General features: G+C 43.6%; 1 protein-coding gene across 1 annotated transcript in view; it reads right to left on the minus strand.

Moving 5' to 3' along the window:
• The window catches only part of KIAA1257 (KIAA1257 ortholog), a 63,600-nt gene that overhangs the window by 9,155 nt on the left and 35,535 nt on the right, over positions 1-18,910 (minus strand). Inside the window, exons 6-9 of the mRNA XM_015407430.1 lie at positions 15,048-15,232; positions 12,251-13,152; positions 6,169-6,363; positions 3,031-3,310 (exon numbers count right to left, since the gene is read on the minus strand). Coding sequence (XP_015262916.1) covers positions 3,031-3,310; positions 6,169-6,363; positions 12,251-13,152; positions 15,048-15,232 — 1,562 coding nt within the window. The remainder of the gene's footprint in view (positions 1-3,030; positions 3,311-6,168; positions 6,364-12,250; positions 13,153-15,047; positions 15,233-18,910) is intronic.

An 18,910-nucleotide genomic window follows, 5' to 3' on the forward strand; every position in this document is an offset into this window, starting at 1 on the left:
GTTAGCTGCGGCTTTTCCAGGGCAGCAAAGTCTGGCCACTGTGGTACATGCCCTGTTTGCATCTAGATTAGATTACTGATATGCACTCTGTGTGGAGCTGCCCTTTAAAGTGTTCTGAAACTTTTAACTGGTGCAAAATGCTGCAGCCAGGATGTTGACTGGATTAGGTCATAGGGAGCACATCACTCCAGTCTTGCCCCATCTACAGTGGCTCCCAATCTGTTTCCAGGCACAATTCTAGGTGCTGGTGTTGACCTTTAAAACCTTACATGGCTTGGGATCAGCATACCTCAAGGAGGACCGCCTACTCCTTTATGAACCTCCCCAACTGCTACAATCATCTTCCAGGGCCCTGCTTGGGATGCCTCCACCTTCTGAGATGAGGCAGCTGGGAACCCAGGAGAGGGCCTTCTTGGTCATGGCACCAAAATTCTGGAAGTTGCTCCCCAAAAATACCTTCCTGTACCTGGCTGTCTTCCACCAGCTGGTAAAGGCTTCTTTTTTCATTTGGCATTCCCTCCCTTTCTGCCCTGTGTTTTGTTGCTTTGATGTTTTTGTATGTATTTTATATTGGTTTGTTTTAATTATGTGTTTTTGTTTTAATGGTTTTTAGGACAAGTTTTATTTTTGTATTTGTATATTTGTATTTGTATATAATCTGTTACCTGTCTTGGTGGCCCTGATGAAGGGAAGAAAGATGGGGCATAAATGTTTGTAAATAAATAATATCTTCTTGAGAGTACATAAAGAATATATAGACCATATTGAAACATCCCTAAACTGTAAGATTATGTGTCTTCTTGGTATTTATATCTTCTTGAATTCCATTCTACAATTTGGTAGCCATCACCCCATACACTTTAAACACACTTTACTTTTTGGTAAGTTTTTAAGGTTAGAAACAACTTGCACATTGAGTTGTTCCCTATGACAGCATGGCAGATTCCTTTTCTGAGGGTGTTCTTCAGCAATGATTTCCTAGGATGGTCACTGATTCATCTGGACAAAGGCCTAGCAGTATTTTGAGGTTTAATCTATTTACCAACAGACCACCATCCATATCTAATTGCTTTTGTTGGGCCATGTAATATCGTTTCTCACATCAAGTCAAAAGGTTTATACACAAACACAGACATCTCATACAGGATGTCCCCGGGTGTCAAAACCCACCCATTCACTGGTTGTCATAGAACATCTAACCTGGTGGACAGATTGGTTCATTCTGAATACTGAAATGAGAACACTGAAACAGGTGTCCACCCAGGAACTTGTCATTGTTCTGTCTCTCCATTTATAACTTGTATATATGCTCAGCTGTGGCAAGATCATTTGTTTGCACCATTTCTTGCTTTGCATTGTTTCTGTTAACTAGGGCTGCCAAACCACGGCGGGGGATCTGTGCGTCGTCGCAGGATCGCTGCCACGGGGGGACAGCGATACACAGGACCGTTGCCAGAGCGACGCATAGCGTCACATTCTGGTGATGCCGGTGCAACGTGTATTGCTGTCCCCCCGCGGCAGCGATCCTGTGACGACACACGGATCCCCCTCCGCAGTTTGGCAGCCCTACCGTTAACAGTGGATAGGGTATCTAGCACTGCAAATACACTTTGGTTAATTTTACTTCTGTGTAACCTATTGTTAATATTTCAAAGTGCTATGTTATTCTGAACTACCCATTCCAAATAGAATTTGTTATCATTCTGCCTTTCATACCTGTTGGGACTCGGCTTGGCCTCTGTTATCCTGACTTTGAGGACCTTCTCATTATTTTGTTTTTACTCTAACCACTATACCTCACTTGCCGTCCTTGGCTGTCAAGAAGTTTTCTCCATTGCAGAGGCCAAAAAATACTCCAGCAGGTAAGACAAATCTACCATATACACTACAGCAGTAAGCGAAAGTGGAACCCCTCTCTCTCAGTCCCCATTCTGAAATCACATCTCCCAACATATTTTGTTAGAGGAGTGCCCGACAGGGCAAGCAGTGCACCCCCAAGGCCATTTCAGGTTTTAAAAAAATGGCATGGGAGGGAGCTGAAGTCCACTGTCTCCAAGGGCCTGGTCTTAATCACATTTACACGTGCCTGAGATTAAGTTCGCAGGCACAGAGCCTGCTTTGCTTGCTTGATTAAGGGGACCGGTGAAAAAAGGTAATGGTAGGCTGTCAGAAATGGCTTTTCAGAGGGTGCCAGAGACTGCAATGCAAAGGAAAAGACCATTTTGAAAGTTGAGCTCCTATTCAAACTTCTTTGGATATAATTCAAAATGTAATAAGAACATAAGAGACACCAATGTTGGATCAGGCCAAAGGCCCATCCAGTCCAACACTCTGTCACACAGTGGCCAAAAATACCAGGTGCCACCAGGAGGTCCACCAGTGGGGCCAGGACTCTAGAAGCTCTCCCACTGTTGATCCCCCCCCAAGCACCAAGAAGACAGAGCATCACTTGTATTGGTTCGTTGTGTTAACACAAGGCACATGATGAAAAGGCTATCAAGAGGCTCACCTTAAGAGGTGATTCCAACAGTCAGAATAGCACATGGCACAGTTCCCCAGAAAACTTGCAACACTTTAGAATACAGCTAAGCAATCTGCTTGAACCTTTTCCCAGTGCCTAAGAAGTCCACATGCTGTGAGAGTACTTTTGAATACATAAGCCCCCATGTGCATGCTATGGTAGCACCATCACATTAAGTGGGTTGCACTATGGCAGAAAAAGGCATTTGGCCTTCCCCTGATTAACTCAGAAAGGTATACATGTTTCTCCGCATCTAAATTTTACACTCACAAAACCTCTGTGACGTAGGTTAGGACGACAGAGACAACTGGAGACAACCAGGGAAACTGGCTGGCCACTGCGTGAAACAGAATGTGGGAATAGATGAACCAGGAGTCTGATCCAGCAGCTCTCTTTTGATGTTCCTACAACTGACCCAGGGTCCCCAGTGACCTTCATAGGAGTGTAGAGATTGGAAACTAGGACTGCTCAGTTGTAGTCTGGCACTCTAACCACTGCATAAGACCTACCTGAATATAGTCTTGTGGTGCCTGGCTTTCCATTTCACTTTTTCTCAGGATGTATGATTTATTCTGGTTATCCAAAAGGGAGCGCCTTTTTTTTATTCCCTGAAAGGCAGTTGGATGCTTGTATATCTCCAAGATTTCTGACTGCTGCTGAATGAGCAGGTCATCTTTAGCCAAGGGGATCCCAAACTCCTGACTCAATGAAATGATCATTTCTGCAGAGGGCAACAGATCGTAATGCACTATATCCCTTAACCTCTTGCTCTGGCAGATGTAATCAAGCCTGGAAGATGAAGCGCAGGATGAAGAAAGCAAATTGGCTATGCATGATCAGAAAAGTGCAACACTGTTTGTTGATTTATCACAAATTAGAAAAAAAATATCTTAAAAACGGATGCATCCATTCAGGCAAATTAGCAGTGAACACGACTGCAACGTGTCTATCAGCAAGTATTTGTAGCAATGTAAGCCACACCACTGTTTTGCAATGCCAGCAAACAACAAAGAAGCTCACTAAATGCGGCTTTTGACAACACAATATCTCCCTAGGAAACTTAGCTACCCATGCTGACACTGGAGTACAGGGTCCCCAGCCATAAAACCCTAACAAGGTTAAAGGAAAAGCAAAAAAATAAAAATAAATTAATATTCCCCCCACTCTAGCTTCACAGCTCAAGATAGTCTAAAGTAACATCCAGGCACACTAGACGCAATCAGGTCATCTGAGATTACACTGCTTCCTCAGGCCAGATGCTTAGGGGTATGACGAAACAACACATTAAACCCAAGTTTACCCTATGCCTATCATAAGGGACTGCGGTGTGAACAGCTTAATAACCTGTAGGGGTCCTGTCAACCTCTTTCCGTATGCTTCCTCAGGAAAGAAATGTGCCTACTGTCAGAATCATTTTTCCTCATATCCAAAGTATGAGGGATTTGTTTTTTCTCTGGCAGGTTCTGGCAGTTTATCTCATACTCCTTTGTGTGTTGTTGAGAAACTGTGTATGAGCAAAAGAGACGAAGAAAAAAACAAGAGTGCAATGGGGAGACAATTTTATTCCAGTGTGTTAATAGCCCCTACCAGTGTTCCCTCTAAGCTGAGTTAGTGTGAGCTAGCTCACAGTTTTTTAGCCTCTCGCTCACAGATTTTTTTCTCAGCTCAGGAAGGGATGGCTCCAGAGCACACTGATTTACTGCAGCAGCCAAATTGCTCGCTCAGAACTTTAATGCCAGTCGCTCACAAAGTAGAATTTTTGCTCACAAGACTCCACAGCTTAGAGGGAACATTGGCCCCTACACGTTTTGCACTGAGTGTCCTTAGCAGGATCTGTGAAACAGAAAAGCAGCTGGTTTAGGTGGGTGCATGGCTGCTTCCTCTCTTTGCTCCCATGGGTGCAGCCCTTCACTCTGTTCTTGAGAAGCTGTGTTTGAGCCAGATCATTTCTTCAAGGAGCTTCCGGCTGCAAAGTTTCCTCACCATGAACTTTGTTCTCATTACATCTCCTTTATCATTTGTGGCCTAACTGCCTGATGTTTGCTATGGCTTTGTCACCCTAAGAATACACCCAAGTCTTCTAACAGTTCTGTACCCATGATCATGGACTCTTTGTATGTATTTTAGATTGGTTTTGTTTTATCTAGCTTCAACAGCAGATTTGCGACTGAACGCTGCTTTCTCAGCTACCCTTCTGGCCATGAGAGCCCTGATCGAGAGCAATGTGCGTGCAGTAATGCAAGGGTCCCCAACCTTTCTAAGCCTGCAGGCATCTTTGGAATTCTGACACAGGGTGCAGTAATAAATGGACACGAGCTTGTACGTGTGCACCTATATGTGAACACTGACATAGGCAGCCCCACCAGCTCTCAGTTGTTAAGGGGATGAAGCCATGCACATCTTCCGTCCCTGAATAAACTGGAACAGTCAGAGATGACAGTGCTGACTGTCTCGTTAGTTCTTTGCACACTGTAGCTGATTCAGGGGTAGTGCACATGAAAGCCTGCCTCTATGCACACATACTAACCTTGCTGGAAAGAGGCAAATGTGGGCTGAATTAATGCCTGCAAACAGAAAAGTCTATTTGCTTCACATGCTTTCCTTCCTTCTACCTAACTACATTGGGAAAATGTCCCAACACAGCTTCAAGGCAGCTAGTAATCAGAAGAAGAGTTCTCATTCAAGGGAAGAAATATTAAGAACACAGGACAAAATTAGCGGTGGAGGAAATTAAATTTTAGTTCAAAAGTATTAAAGGAAGCTGAACAATGCAGCCATCATTTTGATGAATATGATACTGGGGGTGGGGTGGGGATAAATTCCAACAGTAAATTCTGCTTTAGAAAAATGGTTCACCAAGGAAGTTATAGCTTAGGAAAGGGAAAAGGGATACATTCCTCCTTGAGATAAGCTAACTGTTGAGGCAAGAGCTTTGCTGAACTTATTTGAGAGGAGGCCCTCAGAATGACTGAGCACAGGAAAATGTGTTACCCCACCTCTCCTGCAAGAAAGTCAGGATACTCGACACGGTTCTCCATTTCTCTGTTTGATCCCTACAGCAACCCTCTGAGCCCAAGACCACCCAATGAATTTTCTGGCTGATGGGCAACCGAAAGACACAAGCATGGCGTGATGGGCACGGGAACTATTACGCACCACAATTGTAAAATACTGATGCATGGTATTTGTAATAGCTCTTTTAAAAAACAGTTTCAGCCTCCACCACCCAAATGGCCTGCGGCAAAACAGAACTAAAATGTGAAAGAACTAATGTGAATATATTGCATACTGATAAATGTATGTTTAATAGGAAAAAGAGGGTGGCATTGCAGGCTATTTCCCTAGCAGAAGAGCAGTAGGAAATGGTTCTTGCAAATAAGGAAGATCCACTGGTTAAGGCAGCGTGCCTCCCCAATGACTAGGACAGTCAGGGTGTATCCCATCCCCCCCCCAGAAACATATTGCTGTTTCTACACTGACAAATAAAAACTGCAACTGATAAGTCAGATAGGATGAGTGCTTACAAGCTGCCACTAAAATTATCTCCAAAGAAGTATCACTAAATTGTCTCTACAGCGCCGTAACACATACATTAAATCTCAAAAGTCTACTGAAGCTCCATGCTAAAAATTTAAAAACTTTCTAACCTGGACAGAGCTTGGAAGCATGCCTGAGGAACCATGTCCCTGATATACAGCAAAGGCTGTTTTGTCATACTTGAGAGTGGTTTGCAGAGACGAATATGAAACAGGATTGCTTCAAGGTCCACATACAAGCGCTGATGGAAAGATACCTGGGAGTTATAGAATATCTCTAATCTTCCAGCCTTAGCTTCTTGTGTTCTGTAATGAAAGGAAAACAAGGCGGTGTTAACAAAGTATTTCTAAATTGCAAATTTTCTCAAGTTCCGTCATACCTATGAAGTGTTGTTAAATTATTTTATTTAAAACTAGGGTTGCCAACAGGCCTGGAGAAAAATGCCCTAGAGGCGCTGTGTGTAGAAATGGGCAGCTGAAGGTTTTTGTAACATGGAAGTAACTAACACCGCCTGGTAAACAATACCCCGTTAAGCCTCTATTAAATGGATAGGACATTTTCCCCCAGGCAGTTGCCATTCCTATTTTAAAATGTGGATTCAATGTATCCTGTAAAAGAAAAACAAGTGCCATATAATGATTAGTATCTATTTTACACTCATTTTTAACCTTTCCTTTTCTTGACTTGCTGCCTTTCTCATTGCTTTGGTCTTTATCCTAGGGACAAATAGTAAAGAATGCAATCATTTAATAACTGTTTCTATAGTCCTAACCCAAGTACTCCCCCTTAATGGAAATACATGCTCCAAGTAGAGGCAACATGTCCCACAGAATAATATGCTGAGGCTTAAGTAAAACCTAAGAAACTTCAGCGAAGACCCAGCTTAACCATGAACTCACTGAGCCCCCTTGGTGGGAACCTAACTCAGGCCCCGGTCACATGGGAGGTTTTGGTCTGGAAGATCGGGGGCACAACAAACGGGCGCGATCCCACCGCAACATCTGGGAATCAGCGCGCACCCGTTCCCGATCCGTCCCTTCAGAACGAAAATGCGGTACAAAAAAGAACCTACTAACTGGTAGGACTTACCTGAAGCACCGCAGCAAGCGCGGCTGTGAGATCGCCGGCGCGCTCGTCTGCAGGAGCAATCGAGGCTCCCGGCTGAACTGCGCACGCGCACACATGCGCAGTTCGGCTGCCTCGCTCTCCTTTCAGTGGCTTCCCCCTGGCATCTGATCATGCCAGGGAGGAACTGCGCAGCGGCTCAGGGGATCTGTGTGATCCCGCCGCCATATGTGCCTTTTGGTGCGGCTTTGAAAAGCTGCACTTTGGCCATACTTCCCCCCCCCCATGTGGCAGGGGCCTCAGTAGGTTTTTGTGAAAGCATGGCTGAAACAAAGCAAGATTAAAATATGAATGACGTTCACTGCCTTTATTTTTCTCCCTCTTATTCATAAATAAAGCAAGCACTCCCATTTACTTTGATGGAAATGATGGTGGTGGAAAGTGCCTTCATGTCACAGCAGACTTATGGCGACCCCATATGGTTTTCAAGGCAAGAGATGTTCACAGGTGGTCTGCCATTGCCTGCTTCCATGTCGCAATCCCGGTGTTGCTTGGAAGTTGCCCATCCAAATACTAGCCAGAGCCAACCCTGCTTAGCTTCCAAGATCTGACAAGGTCAGGCTAGCTTGGATTATCCAAATCCAGGGCTCGAAGGAAACACAAGGGCTTTAATTCCAACAACAGCTGGACCTTTTAAATCCACAGGCAACATGTAGTTTAACCAGAATCTGAATTCTACTTGCATTCTTCAAAGACGCTCAGATTTGGAAGCATCAGCAATGTTATATGTGTAGCTTGCATGTATTTAGTTGGTACCATGTAAGAAATCAGACTATCACTGAACACTTTTCCAGGGCAGAATTCAAGGCAGAAGAACACATCAGCTCTCAAGGCAAAACTAGACATTATGCTGTCCCTGGGTTCATCCTGGGGAAACACTTCCATTTTCTAGTGCCATGGAAAGCCATTTTATGTGCTGCTGTGGGCCAGACCAGTTTCAGGCGCTCTGGAATGGCAATCCCCAGCACTAGAAAATGGAGGTGCATCCCTGGGGTGAACCTGGGGACAGAATCAAGTCTAGTTTCAGAAATAATTTTTCAGTAATAGCTCCAGAGCTCTGGAATGGGCTACCAATCTCATCCTCTCCCCATTTTCTGTGAGCTTTGTAAAATGATGCTATTTAAGAGAGCAGTGTTCAGATTTGGTGGTTTCCTGGTTTTAGACTGTTTGCTTTTATACTAATCGGATTTTTAAAGTTTCAGATTATTGAAATTTAATGCTATTTTATACTGATAATTAATTTTTAAATTAACCATGTTGAGTTTGCAGTGAGTTCAAGAAAGGCAGTACATAGGTCTTTAAATTAATATAACAATACTTAATGAATAATTAATAAACAAAAGCTCTACAGAATGTGCATTATCACACATCTATGCCACACAGAGCAGGAAAGAGACAAACTTCTATTTCTTAGAGGTAGAAACTCATCAGGGCAAGCCATGGAGTTTCAGTCGTAGTGGGCTAACCCAACCACATCACCAGTAGGGTAGAACAAACCAGTCTCATCATGATCTAACCAATAATGATTATTTTTAATAGGACTGAGCCATTATCTTTTTCTTCTTCTTCTTCTTCTTCATCATCATTTGAATTCAGTGGGAAAAGATTCAAATGTCAAGTTTTGAATGTTTATAGTTCTCAGGGAATCATACAATTAAAAAAACATTTGTATACGAACTGATTTGGAGAACCTACATAATTTCTCCTTCATTACTATCATAGCGCCATCTAAGTATCAGTAACACGATACGCATACAAGTGCCACGTGGAAGTCTGTTAGCTCTACTTTTCTCATTCCTCATTGCTGCTGTCACTCTCTATATACACATTTCAAAGGACACAACAAATTGCTGAGAACAGATTGCACAAAGCTTCTAGTCAACCACAATTTCCAAAGGAAACCTTTTAAAAGGGCTACATAAACACAGGCACTAAGGCATGCAATTTTAACAAAAACTCTGGGAGAGGAGAATTCATTATGCACTGTCCAGTAAGTATCCATAACAAAACCACCCAATTGCTTTTCCTTTGTGCTGATCATAGTTCTTGGGGGGGGGGGGGGTTGGTTTTACCAGGATTAAATTCATAACACTACATTAATCTGCAAAACTGTTTACAGTACTCATGGAAAGACACCAAACGCAGTCTGAATCCAGCAACCTGTTGGAGCAAGGACTGCAGATCTTGTCCTTATTTCCCTCTGACCAGGTAGTGCCTTCTGATTCCTGGAAAGCTGGTTCCCAGGGCAGTGAGACCTCCAGGGGTTAATAGCCACATGAAGCCTGTATGGGCTTGCACTGAAGAGAGGGAAGGAGGTGAAATTACCTTCCCTTCCTTATTCCATCACCACATTTCTTCTGATAGAAGAGGTTAAAAGGATGATTTAACCCCATTCTTTAGGGCAACCCTAACCCTAACCCTGATGCGTACATGTACTACAATATTGCCTCTTAAATTCTAAAAAGCTATCACCAATACATAGCACTGGACTCTGAATTTCTCCTCTATTCTGCATTCTATCAGAATGACATTTTGAAACGGGAACAGTGGCTGATAGTATATTTGCAACATTTGTGGCACAGAATTCTTAAGCAGGAATAATACATATTCAAAATCCAGCTCTGAGCATTTGAAGAACAGTCTCCCCCCCACGCTGCCCAGCTCACCAGCCCTGCTGTCTGTGCCCCTCCCTTCAGAAAAGAGACAGGAGACAGCAAAGGCATACTCTCCACCATTTCACATACGAAAACAAGGACATTCCTTCATTAAAATGCTCTCCTTGTTGAGGACCACCTGGTACCTATCTCTTTTAGGTGCCAGGCCTTTAACTAAGGGGTTTTATCTTTCTAGATGTTTTATGGTCTGCTTCTGATCTCAGGCCTGCTTTACAAAGTTTTTTTAAGGTGCTCAGTGGGGAATTTATGCTGTTTTATCCCCTGGGCTTATTTTTAACAGCTTGCTTTGCTTTTATGCTGCTAATTTATATTTTATGATACTGTTTCTACTTGTAAGCTGTCTTCCACAGGAGGATGGATCAGCAAATATGACATACACCCCTTGCACCCACAGAGTTTAGGCAGTATTCATGCCAATATACAGAGTGTTTTCCCTTCCTCAGTAAAACTTACACAGAGAAGGTTTGGGGCCAGGAGAGGACGGATCAGGGGCGCAGCAAACGGGCGCGATCTCATCCTTCTGCCAGCGCATCCGAGGCTCCCGGCCGAACTGCGCATGCGCACACATGCGCAGCCGACTGCCTCAGTCTCCCGTCGGTGGCGTCCTCCCCGGCATCTGATCATGCCGGGGAGCAACGGCGCAGCGGCTCAGGGGATCTGTGTGATCCCGCCGCCGCGTGTCTTTTTTAGTGTGGCTCTGAATAGCCACACTTTGGCCGTGTTTTTTTCTGCCGTGTGGCAGGGGCCAAAGTGAGGTTTACAGAGTGATGGCTCATCTCCCACTAAAGCTCAAGTACCTCTCTCCTTGGATCTTAAGCACTGATCCCACCTCCACCACCAGAAGGCTACAGCTGGAACACACTTCTGTTCAGTCCCTTCCAACAACAATTCACCCCCTGTCTTACCTCCACCTCGCAGCTTCATAAAAACAAGTTCTTGTCCCCATAAATCCCCTTCTCTTACTTACAATGGTCAAGTTCTCCTTTACTCTCCTTCCCTCTCCCAGCCCCCAGAGTTGTCTTGTGCCAACACTTTCTCAGGAATTAGCTCAGGATTCAAAGTAGGATCCTGCACCATCGAAAGCAAAGTACCTCTGAGTACAGAATACTTTTCTCTCCTAACACATTTTGGATTCAGGAGCTAGTTGCTACCAAGCACAAGCTTAGGCAGGGGTTTCAGGTCTTAGGGTGGCACCTGCAAACCCATCCACAAAGAGGAACAAATCCATTTCTGCCTTCCCCTACCCCTCATTCCAGGAGTCAGTTCACAAAACATGTCTTTAATAAGACTTTCCGGCACTGTAGAAGGAAGTCAATTTTACACACTTTCAGGAGGTGGTCACAGAAAAAAACCCACTCAAACACATTTCAGAAATACTGTTTGTCAATTTCTTTGCTTAATTGAATGAGAACTTTTACAGTTAGGTGACCAAATGGGGGTGGTGGTAATGGAGCAGCAGACTCCTCCACAAGAAGCCGACCTGGTGACCAGTCACCAGTTCTCTCTTCCCCACCAGTTAGGCCAGTCACCAGTCCTCTCAGAACTATCTCAGCCTCACCTACCTCACAAGTTTCCTGTTGTGGGGAGGGGAGGGGAAGCCGATTGTATGTATATATTGATACATATATATTGTAAGCCGCCCCGAGCCTGCCTCAGCGGGGAGGTGCAGGATATAAAGTTAATAAAATAAATAAATAAAAATAAGTCACTACTCCTTAAGGGAGAGAAAAACGGGGTATAAAAACCTATTCTTCTTTTTGGCACCAGCGTAATTTATGTGGCATCAAAAAAGTAAAAGGTTTCTATACACTTTTGGAAAAGTGCCTACTGTGAGCTTCATAATATATAAACTGAGCTGCTGCTTTAAGACGGGAACAATGGATGATTTTTATTCGAGTGTACAGCTCTTACAAATGGAAAGCCATTCTGTCTGAAACAGGACAGCTAGATGTCATGTATGAAAGTTCTGCCCCCTATTCCCATATGAACAAACAGGACAGAGGTTATACTAAGGAGAAAGTTGCTGATTATCACAAGGTAGGGGTACTACTCAATTTAGGAACGGATTCTAGCCTCACGCTCTGCCTGACATACTACGTTTGCACATAGAAAACTTATTTTTTAATCTGGGGGGAGCATTCAACCAAAAATCTCCATGAACAGTTTAAAGTTGACAGCCCAGCAGAAGTCCCACCATGTGACTGGCTCTCAGTTTCTGGTGTGCAATTACTCCATGCAGAAAGAAGTCCCAACAAGAAACCAAGAGTGACTACCAGATGTTTCTATATATGATATCTCTCTGTTTAACATATGAAGGATGAGTCTAGCAAAACACCTTTGTGGGAATACTGCAAAGGAATGTAGGCTTAAGAACTGAAGTGGTTTCCATTACCTATCTATTCTTTTATTCCACATCTTCTTCAGTGCTTTGTCCTTCAACCCTTCCACAACAAGTAGGTGAATGGATCCATCCATTATGTGAAATCCAGTAATAATGTCCAGTTGGGAAATGTCTTCTAGAGAAATCTTGCTAGTCAGTTTTAATGTATTAAGAGATTTCTGAAGTATATGCAGGGGATAAGAATCAAGTTGGAAAGCTTTTGCATTAATTTCTGTAATCTCTTGCAGCAAATAACTGAGCAGTGACCTGTTTTTATAATCAAAAATATAGATGATGCAGCCATAAGGGCAATAGTCAGTGCCAGTGTCAGCAATTTCATCTTCAGGACTTAATGGCACACTAATTTCAATTCTCACTTTAAGATGCGCTCCCGAGTCTAAGTAATGGCCCATCGGTAGATGAGCAGGCAGAGAACTGTCAGCAGCTCTGGGCTTCCAGCTAAAATCTTCTGCCGTGCAGATGCTTGTGTCTTGAACTGAGCAGCACTGAATTGGTACACAGATATTCAAGTGCTTTTCGCCCAGCAATAATTCAGTCAGGCTGACTTTAGCTACTCCATATGGATGCCATATTTCCTTCTTGGATATCATAGAATTCTGGACCATATATCTGCTGGTGATAGGGTTCAAATGAGCTAGCTGTCTGTCACCTGGCTCATCTCCAAACAATGAAGGCTTTTTCGTGATATTTTCCATTTTCTTGTCTCGGTCATGAACCTCTATTTCCAATGGCGGCCCTCTTAGATATTCACGTAACTCCTGAGGTACCATCGTCCCTGCTAGAATCACATTGATGTCCTTGAAGAAGACGTCGGTTCCGTGATTGCGACCTCGTGTTCGACGGGGAGGCAAGTTGTGGAAATTGTATTTGCAGTAAACAGGATCACAGCAACACTATCAAAAGAACAAGAAAGAGGTGCCAGAGTTTCCTTTTTAATGGCATTCCAACATATTTCTTTATTCAGTCACTGGGTAGCTTTGAGAAAATCACTGTCTCTCAGCAAAACTTAACCTGGAGAGAAAACTACCACTCCAGTTCCTTAGGGATGAAGGACAGCATTTCAAGAACATAAGGGTAATGGCACCATCACAACCTTTAGGGCAGAGACCAGCTTTCCTGTCACAGCTTGGGAACTTAACAGGGAGGTGAAAGCAATGGCGTTACATTGCTGTGCCAACCTAACACGATTACAAAGCTTTGAGCAGTATTTTATCTACCGCCAATATTTTTCTGTGCCACAGGGTTACTGCAAAATGTGTGCTGATTAATTCTAAAAACAAGCATGATATATTGGTCAAACTTCCACTGGCTGGTAATATATGTCCACTTTAGAGAATTTCATTATGGAAAGAAGAGAGACACTGCTCTTGAGCTGTAGTTCAGAATGTGGTGACACTATAATTTTACTGCCTTTGCAGCCATATGAATGCCACAAGTATCTCACCCATGGCTGCACCCACATTTCCCCAGTATTATTATCCAGCAAAATTTAGATAATGACTGCTAATGGAGTAATAACTAGTCCTGGTCACTTACCAGATCTGCATTGAGACAATAAGCTTTCTCTGTGCACAAAGCAAGTATGCCCTTTCCCCTTCCTTAGCTCTTGTAAATTCTCACTTATTCATTTATACAACACTTTCCTTCCCAGTGGGGACCCAAAGTGACTCACAACAACCCTGTATGATAGGTTTGGCTGAGACTGAGAGCCAAACTAAATGTGATGGTGTGCCCAAGTCCACCACGGGGACCTCCTCCATCATTTTAGGGATGAAATGCCCTCTGCTTACGAATGCTGTGGGAGGCTGATCCTGATTGGGACTACAGCTGGGGGGAGAAGGCATGACTGCTCCCCCCACACCATTGTCCGGATCAGGACTGGGCCCCTGTGGCACTGAGGAAACTTCATCCCTAAACTGGCAGAGGCAATCCCATGGTAGATTTGAGGATACTGTCATATCTAGTTTAGCTACATGCCCAACATCATCCAGCAAGTTTTCACAGCACAGTGGGGATTCGAACCTGGGTCTCCCATATCTTAGTCTAACCATTTCACCCCATTGGCTCTCACCCAACTAGAGGATTGTTTCAGTTCACAGGATTTCCACAGAATAAATTGTTTGCATAGAGTATCTACATGCCTTCAAGAGTAGCTAAATGATGGTAATCCAAAATCATGGTAAGCTAGTATGTCTAAGGTTGACTAGAGAAGCCTGAGAGAGTCCTTTTCTTTCAAAGTCTGTTCTTTCTCACACAATGAAACTATACAAGGCACAATATGGGATGCTTTCCTGCCTATATCATTCTAAGAAATAATCATTTTGACATACTCAGACCTCTTCCACATGGTAGTTTCCTTGCTGTTGCTGTAGCTCCGAATTTAATACAGTGGCAATGGGGCATCGACATAGACATAGCAAGCTTCCCCACATTTTTTCCAGCCTCATCCCCCCCCCCCAAATGGCAACTGCCTCCTCTGTGCTAGTGGGGAGGGTTTTCTCCAGTTGAAAACATTATACATGTCAATCACCGACTTTTTAAAAAAATGAACAGAGTGCAGACAGAGCTCTGGATCCACACTAGCAAGATTTATACTAATGATTCATCCCTGTTCATCTTGTAAATGGAAAGATCTAATATTCATTTCTAAAAGTCTGTATCTAACTAGTGTCCCATAAATCAGAAATGCAAGGAAGGAAGATGCTCTTCACAACTGTGTTCTATCTTCCCCAAGAAATAATCCTTCATGGTCTCAGTATGAGGAACCAAGAGAGAAGGACTGAATTACCTGCAGCTCTTCTATTGAAACAGGGGTATCTGGTAAGCATTTTGCACTCAAAATCTTAATAATCAATGGATTTAAATCTTGTTTTTGTTTCTGAGTCATGAGAGACCCCTCAAAAGAAAAACTTAGGTATGCGTTAGAAATTCTAGGGGATGGTTCTTCCAGTTGACTGGTCACACAACATTCTCCTACAAATGAGAAGGGGATGGAAATAGATTACTTCATTTATCATTATAATTTTATAATCATGTGTACAGAAAGCTATACTAAAAAAACCACAGTATATAGTCTCAGTGCTTAATCCCTTTATCCTCCTGGTGGCCCACACTAGATCACACAACAACTTTTCAACAATGCTACAATGTTCTGTTGTTAAAAATCCACATGTACACAGTTTGAATTGTACCAAAAATTATCTTCAGGGAATTTGTTACTCTTTTATAAAATCACTTAAAGCAGCATAGAGGCACTGAAGCACTCCAAGGCAGAACTGTGTGCTCCATTAGACTCTTTGAATCATTGTTACAGCTGCAGGACTATATTTGAAAAAATGCAGTAATAGGAACAAGGAGGCAAGGAAAAAGAAGCCCCGATTAATTATTGTCAGGAATGATGGCTTTTCCTTCATGAATATAATGGAAATCAGAAAAAAAGATAATCGATGTAATCAGGGGTCATTTCCTGCGGGAGCGCACAGGAGCGGAGCTCCGGCAGTAAGGAGGCCAGGGGGCGGGCACATGCAACAAGTCCTGCCCTCTGTTCCCAGCAGCCCTCAGTCAGGCCACAAGGAGCAAGAAGCAGCCAGGTAAATTGCAGAGCCCCCCCCCCGGCCAGCCTTCAGGTACAAGGTCTCCCTCCTCTGTGAGGGCAGATCTGCCCCCCCCCCATAGCTAGCAATCCAAAACAGCCCAGTGGCACCTTTAAGACCAAGTTTTATTCAGGTACAAGCTCTCCCTCCTCTGTGTAGACAGATCTGCACGTCCCCCCCCCCCATTAGCTAGCAATCCAGAACAGTCCAGTGGAGCCTGAGCAGTGGGTGCTGCCTTCTGGCACACTTCCGATGATGTCAGGGGGTGTGGCATATGCAAATGAGTTATGCTAATACGTTATGCTAATGAGCTCCTGCACCTCTTTTTCTACGAAATGACCCCTGGATGTAATTATCACTTCCTAAGCATGTTATTGTATTAAGGAATAAAGAGACACTTTGCCTTTCTGTATAACAATTCTCACGGCTGGCAGATAATAAAGGAATCTAATGCCCTTGCCTGCCTCTGTGTACCAACCCTGGACTTCCTTGGTGGTCTCTCACCCAAGTAATAACCAAGGCCAACCCTGCTTAGCTTCCCAGATTTGAGGAGACTAGGCCATCTAGGGCAGGGCAGGCTTCCATGCACCTCCCCATTAAAATTAACATTCTGAGTTCTAAAACTAGTTTTTCCAAACCCGAAATATGCCATATATTTTGCTTTTTTGCCTCTGCCTTTAGTGTTCCTCATCCTCTTATGAAGTCTCTGGGGGGAACACAATCATCAGACAGAAACTGCTGGAGTCCAAAAGCAGAGGCTCCAATTTGCAAAGGGCCAGTTTTACAAATCTTTAGAAAGGGCCAGTTTTAGAAATGGTGTGGGTCACCAGCAGGGGGAGCCCAAAGATCGACTGCAGAACTTCCTTAACCAGGGCAACATAATAGGCCACACTTGAAAGGAAGTGGAGGCGAAAGACAATGATTTTTACAGACTTCTGCATGAATCGGTGCCAATTTCATTTGTGCAAATCAGGCAAGGAGAACATTTTTAGTATTCACCGTAGCACATCTTTTTACAAGCGTTCACTAATTCAAAATGCAACGAGGAGGAAAAAAAGTAGAATCAGCCTATTACTTAGAACGTACAAAAGCCATCAGCATTGCAGAATTGCTGAACAAAGTTACGAAGCACAAGTAAACTTGAGAGAGAAACTCTGAATATGCCAGGCAGGCATTCAATTAATGTATCAATGCCCTTGAAGCCTCAGCTTCAATTACAGGAAGGCCATCAAGAAAGGTGCAGTGGAGAGAGATCATTTGTATGCAAGCTGTCAGCTGGACCGGCCCAGGCTGTGCGCAGTCCCAAGGGTCTGCTGTTGTGTACTCTTGCATTCCTAATAGAAGTGAAATTACCAGGCGCCTCTCCCTTTGCTCGGCAAAGATGTCAAAAGGGACAGGAACACCTCGGAAAACGATATTAGTGTTACAGCTCAGCAAGGAGACAGAACGACCCTCTATTTTTAAGAGTCTAAACTCTGAGAACGATATGTTGCTACAGATATCATTCTGATCTTTTCGCTTTATAAGAAAGTTTCAAAAATGTCCCTCTTAAACTATGTCATGGCACACATTTTTATCAAAGGCTGCAATACTTCTGCTACTTCTGTGACCGGCTTCAATAGACACCCGAAGGTAACTGCAGGAAATGCAGGCAGAGTGGTGTATTATTTAAAAAGTAAGCCAAAGGTTGATCGGGTGAGAAATACCCGAAAAGCTGACACTGAATCAAGGCGGGAAGGAGGCTTGAACAGGAAGAAAAAGGAATGAAAGAGAAGGGATTCAGGGAGTGTGGCAACAGGCCATTACAGTGTCAGGCTGAGCCAAATGCCTGCTCTGCCACGAAATCCTGGGCCAGTCACTCTCTTTCGGCATAACCTACCTTGCAGGGTGGTTGTTGTGGGGATAGAATAGAGGAGAGAAGCTGAACCATAAATGCTGACCTTATCTTCGGGGGGGGGGGAAGGGGGAAATGATAGCTAGATCTATCAGATTTACATCCCAGCTGTTGCCCCCAAGGGAGCTCTGGGCAACAGTTGGTTGCACTGGCTGGCACCCTTTCCTTCTCCCCCCCCCCCTATGTATTTTGTGTAAGTTTCCCTCTTGCCCTCCCACTAAGTGGCCAGGCAGACCAGAACAGGAACAGAAAATTGTAAGTCACCATGTTGGATCCCTTATTCTGGTTTTATCTTATTAACTGTATATGGATATTTAAAAATTGGTATCTTGTTTTATGGCATTTTGCCTTCTGTATATCGCCCAGAGCCCAGCGTAAACTGGAATAGGGCAATTAATAAATCAGATCAATACACACACACACACACACACACACTACATTCAGAATGCCACCCCAAGCAGAGTTATACTCCTCTCAGCAAATTGCCTTTAGGAAAACAGGTTGATATGGCACTGGACAACCTTATATATACATGGCAGGAAAAAAAATTACACTGCACTTTTTACTTGAAGGTATAACGTGTGTTTTCCTATAGAGAGATCTGCTGTAAGTTAAATAGTACAGAAGTGCCTTTAGTTTTACTGCATTTAAGACACAAGTAAGAACAAATGTGCATTAGGCTCCCAGTGCTGTGAAGGCCCATTGAGTCCCTTTGGATGCAGATGCGGCTGTAGCATTTCCATGCATCTAAGGCTGGTGTATGCTATGGCTACCAGCTGGCTACTACAGGACTGTCACCTCCTCTTGCTGGGAAAGGAAGGATTCCAAAGCTGACTGCCTGAGACAGTCCACTTGAGTCTCACACGATTAGCTGGTGGGGCACTTCATTTCTCAACAGGAGGAGGGAAGTGGCAGTAACAGAGGGGCCCATTAATGGCTGTAACATATACCAGTGTTTCATTAACTTACAATGTACAGTCACATGTACATTACAAAGAAATGCCTTCCTCCAGAGCTTCAGATTATGAAAACTTTTCCTTTCACTTTATTGTGCCAGTTATCTGATACAAACTGTGTTTGGGTCTGACATTCAAGAGTGCTACAACTGTAAAGAAGAAAAACCAGAATTAAAATTTACCTCTTTCTTCATGTGTAAAATTCTAA

Source organism: Gekko japonicus, unplaced genomic scaffold (genome assembly GCF_001447785.1).
Source record: "Gekko japonicus isolate JY-2015 unplaced genomic scaffold, Gekko_japonicus_V1.1 scaffold408, whole genome shotgun sequence".
Taxonomy (NCBI): domain Eukaryota; kingdom Metazoa; phylum Chordata; class Lepidosauria; order Squamata; family Gekkonidae; genus Gekko; species Gekko japonicus.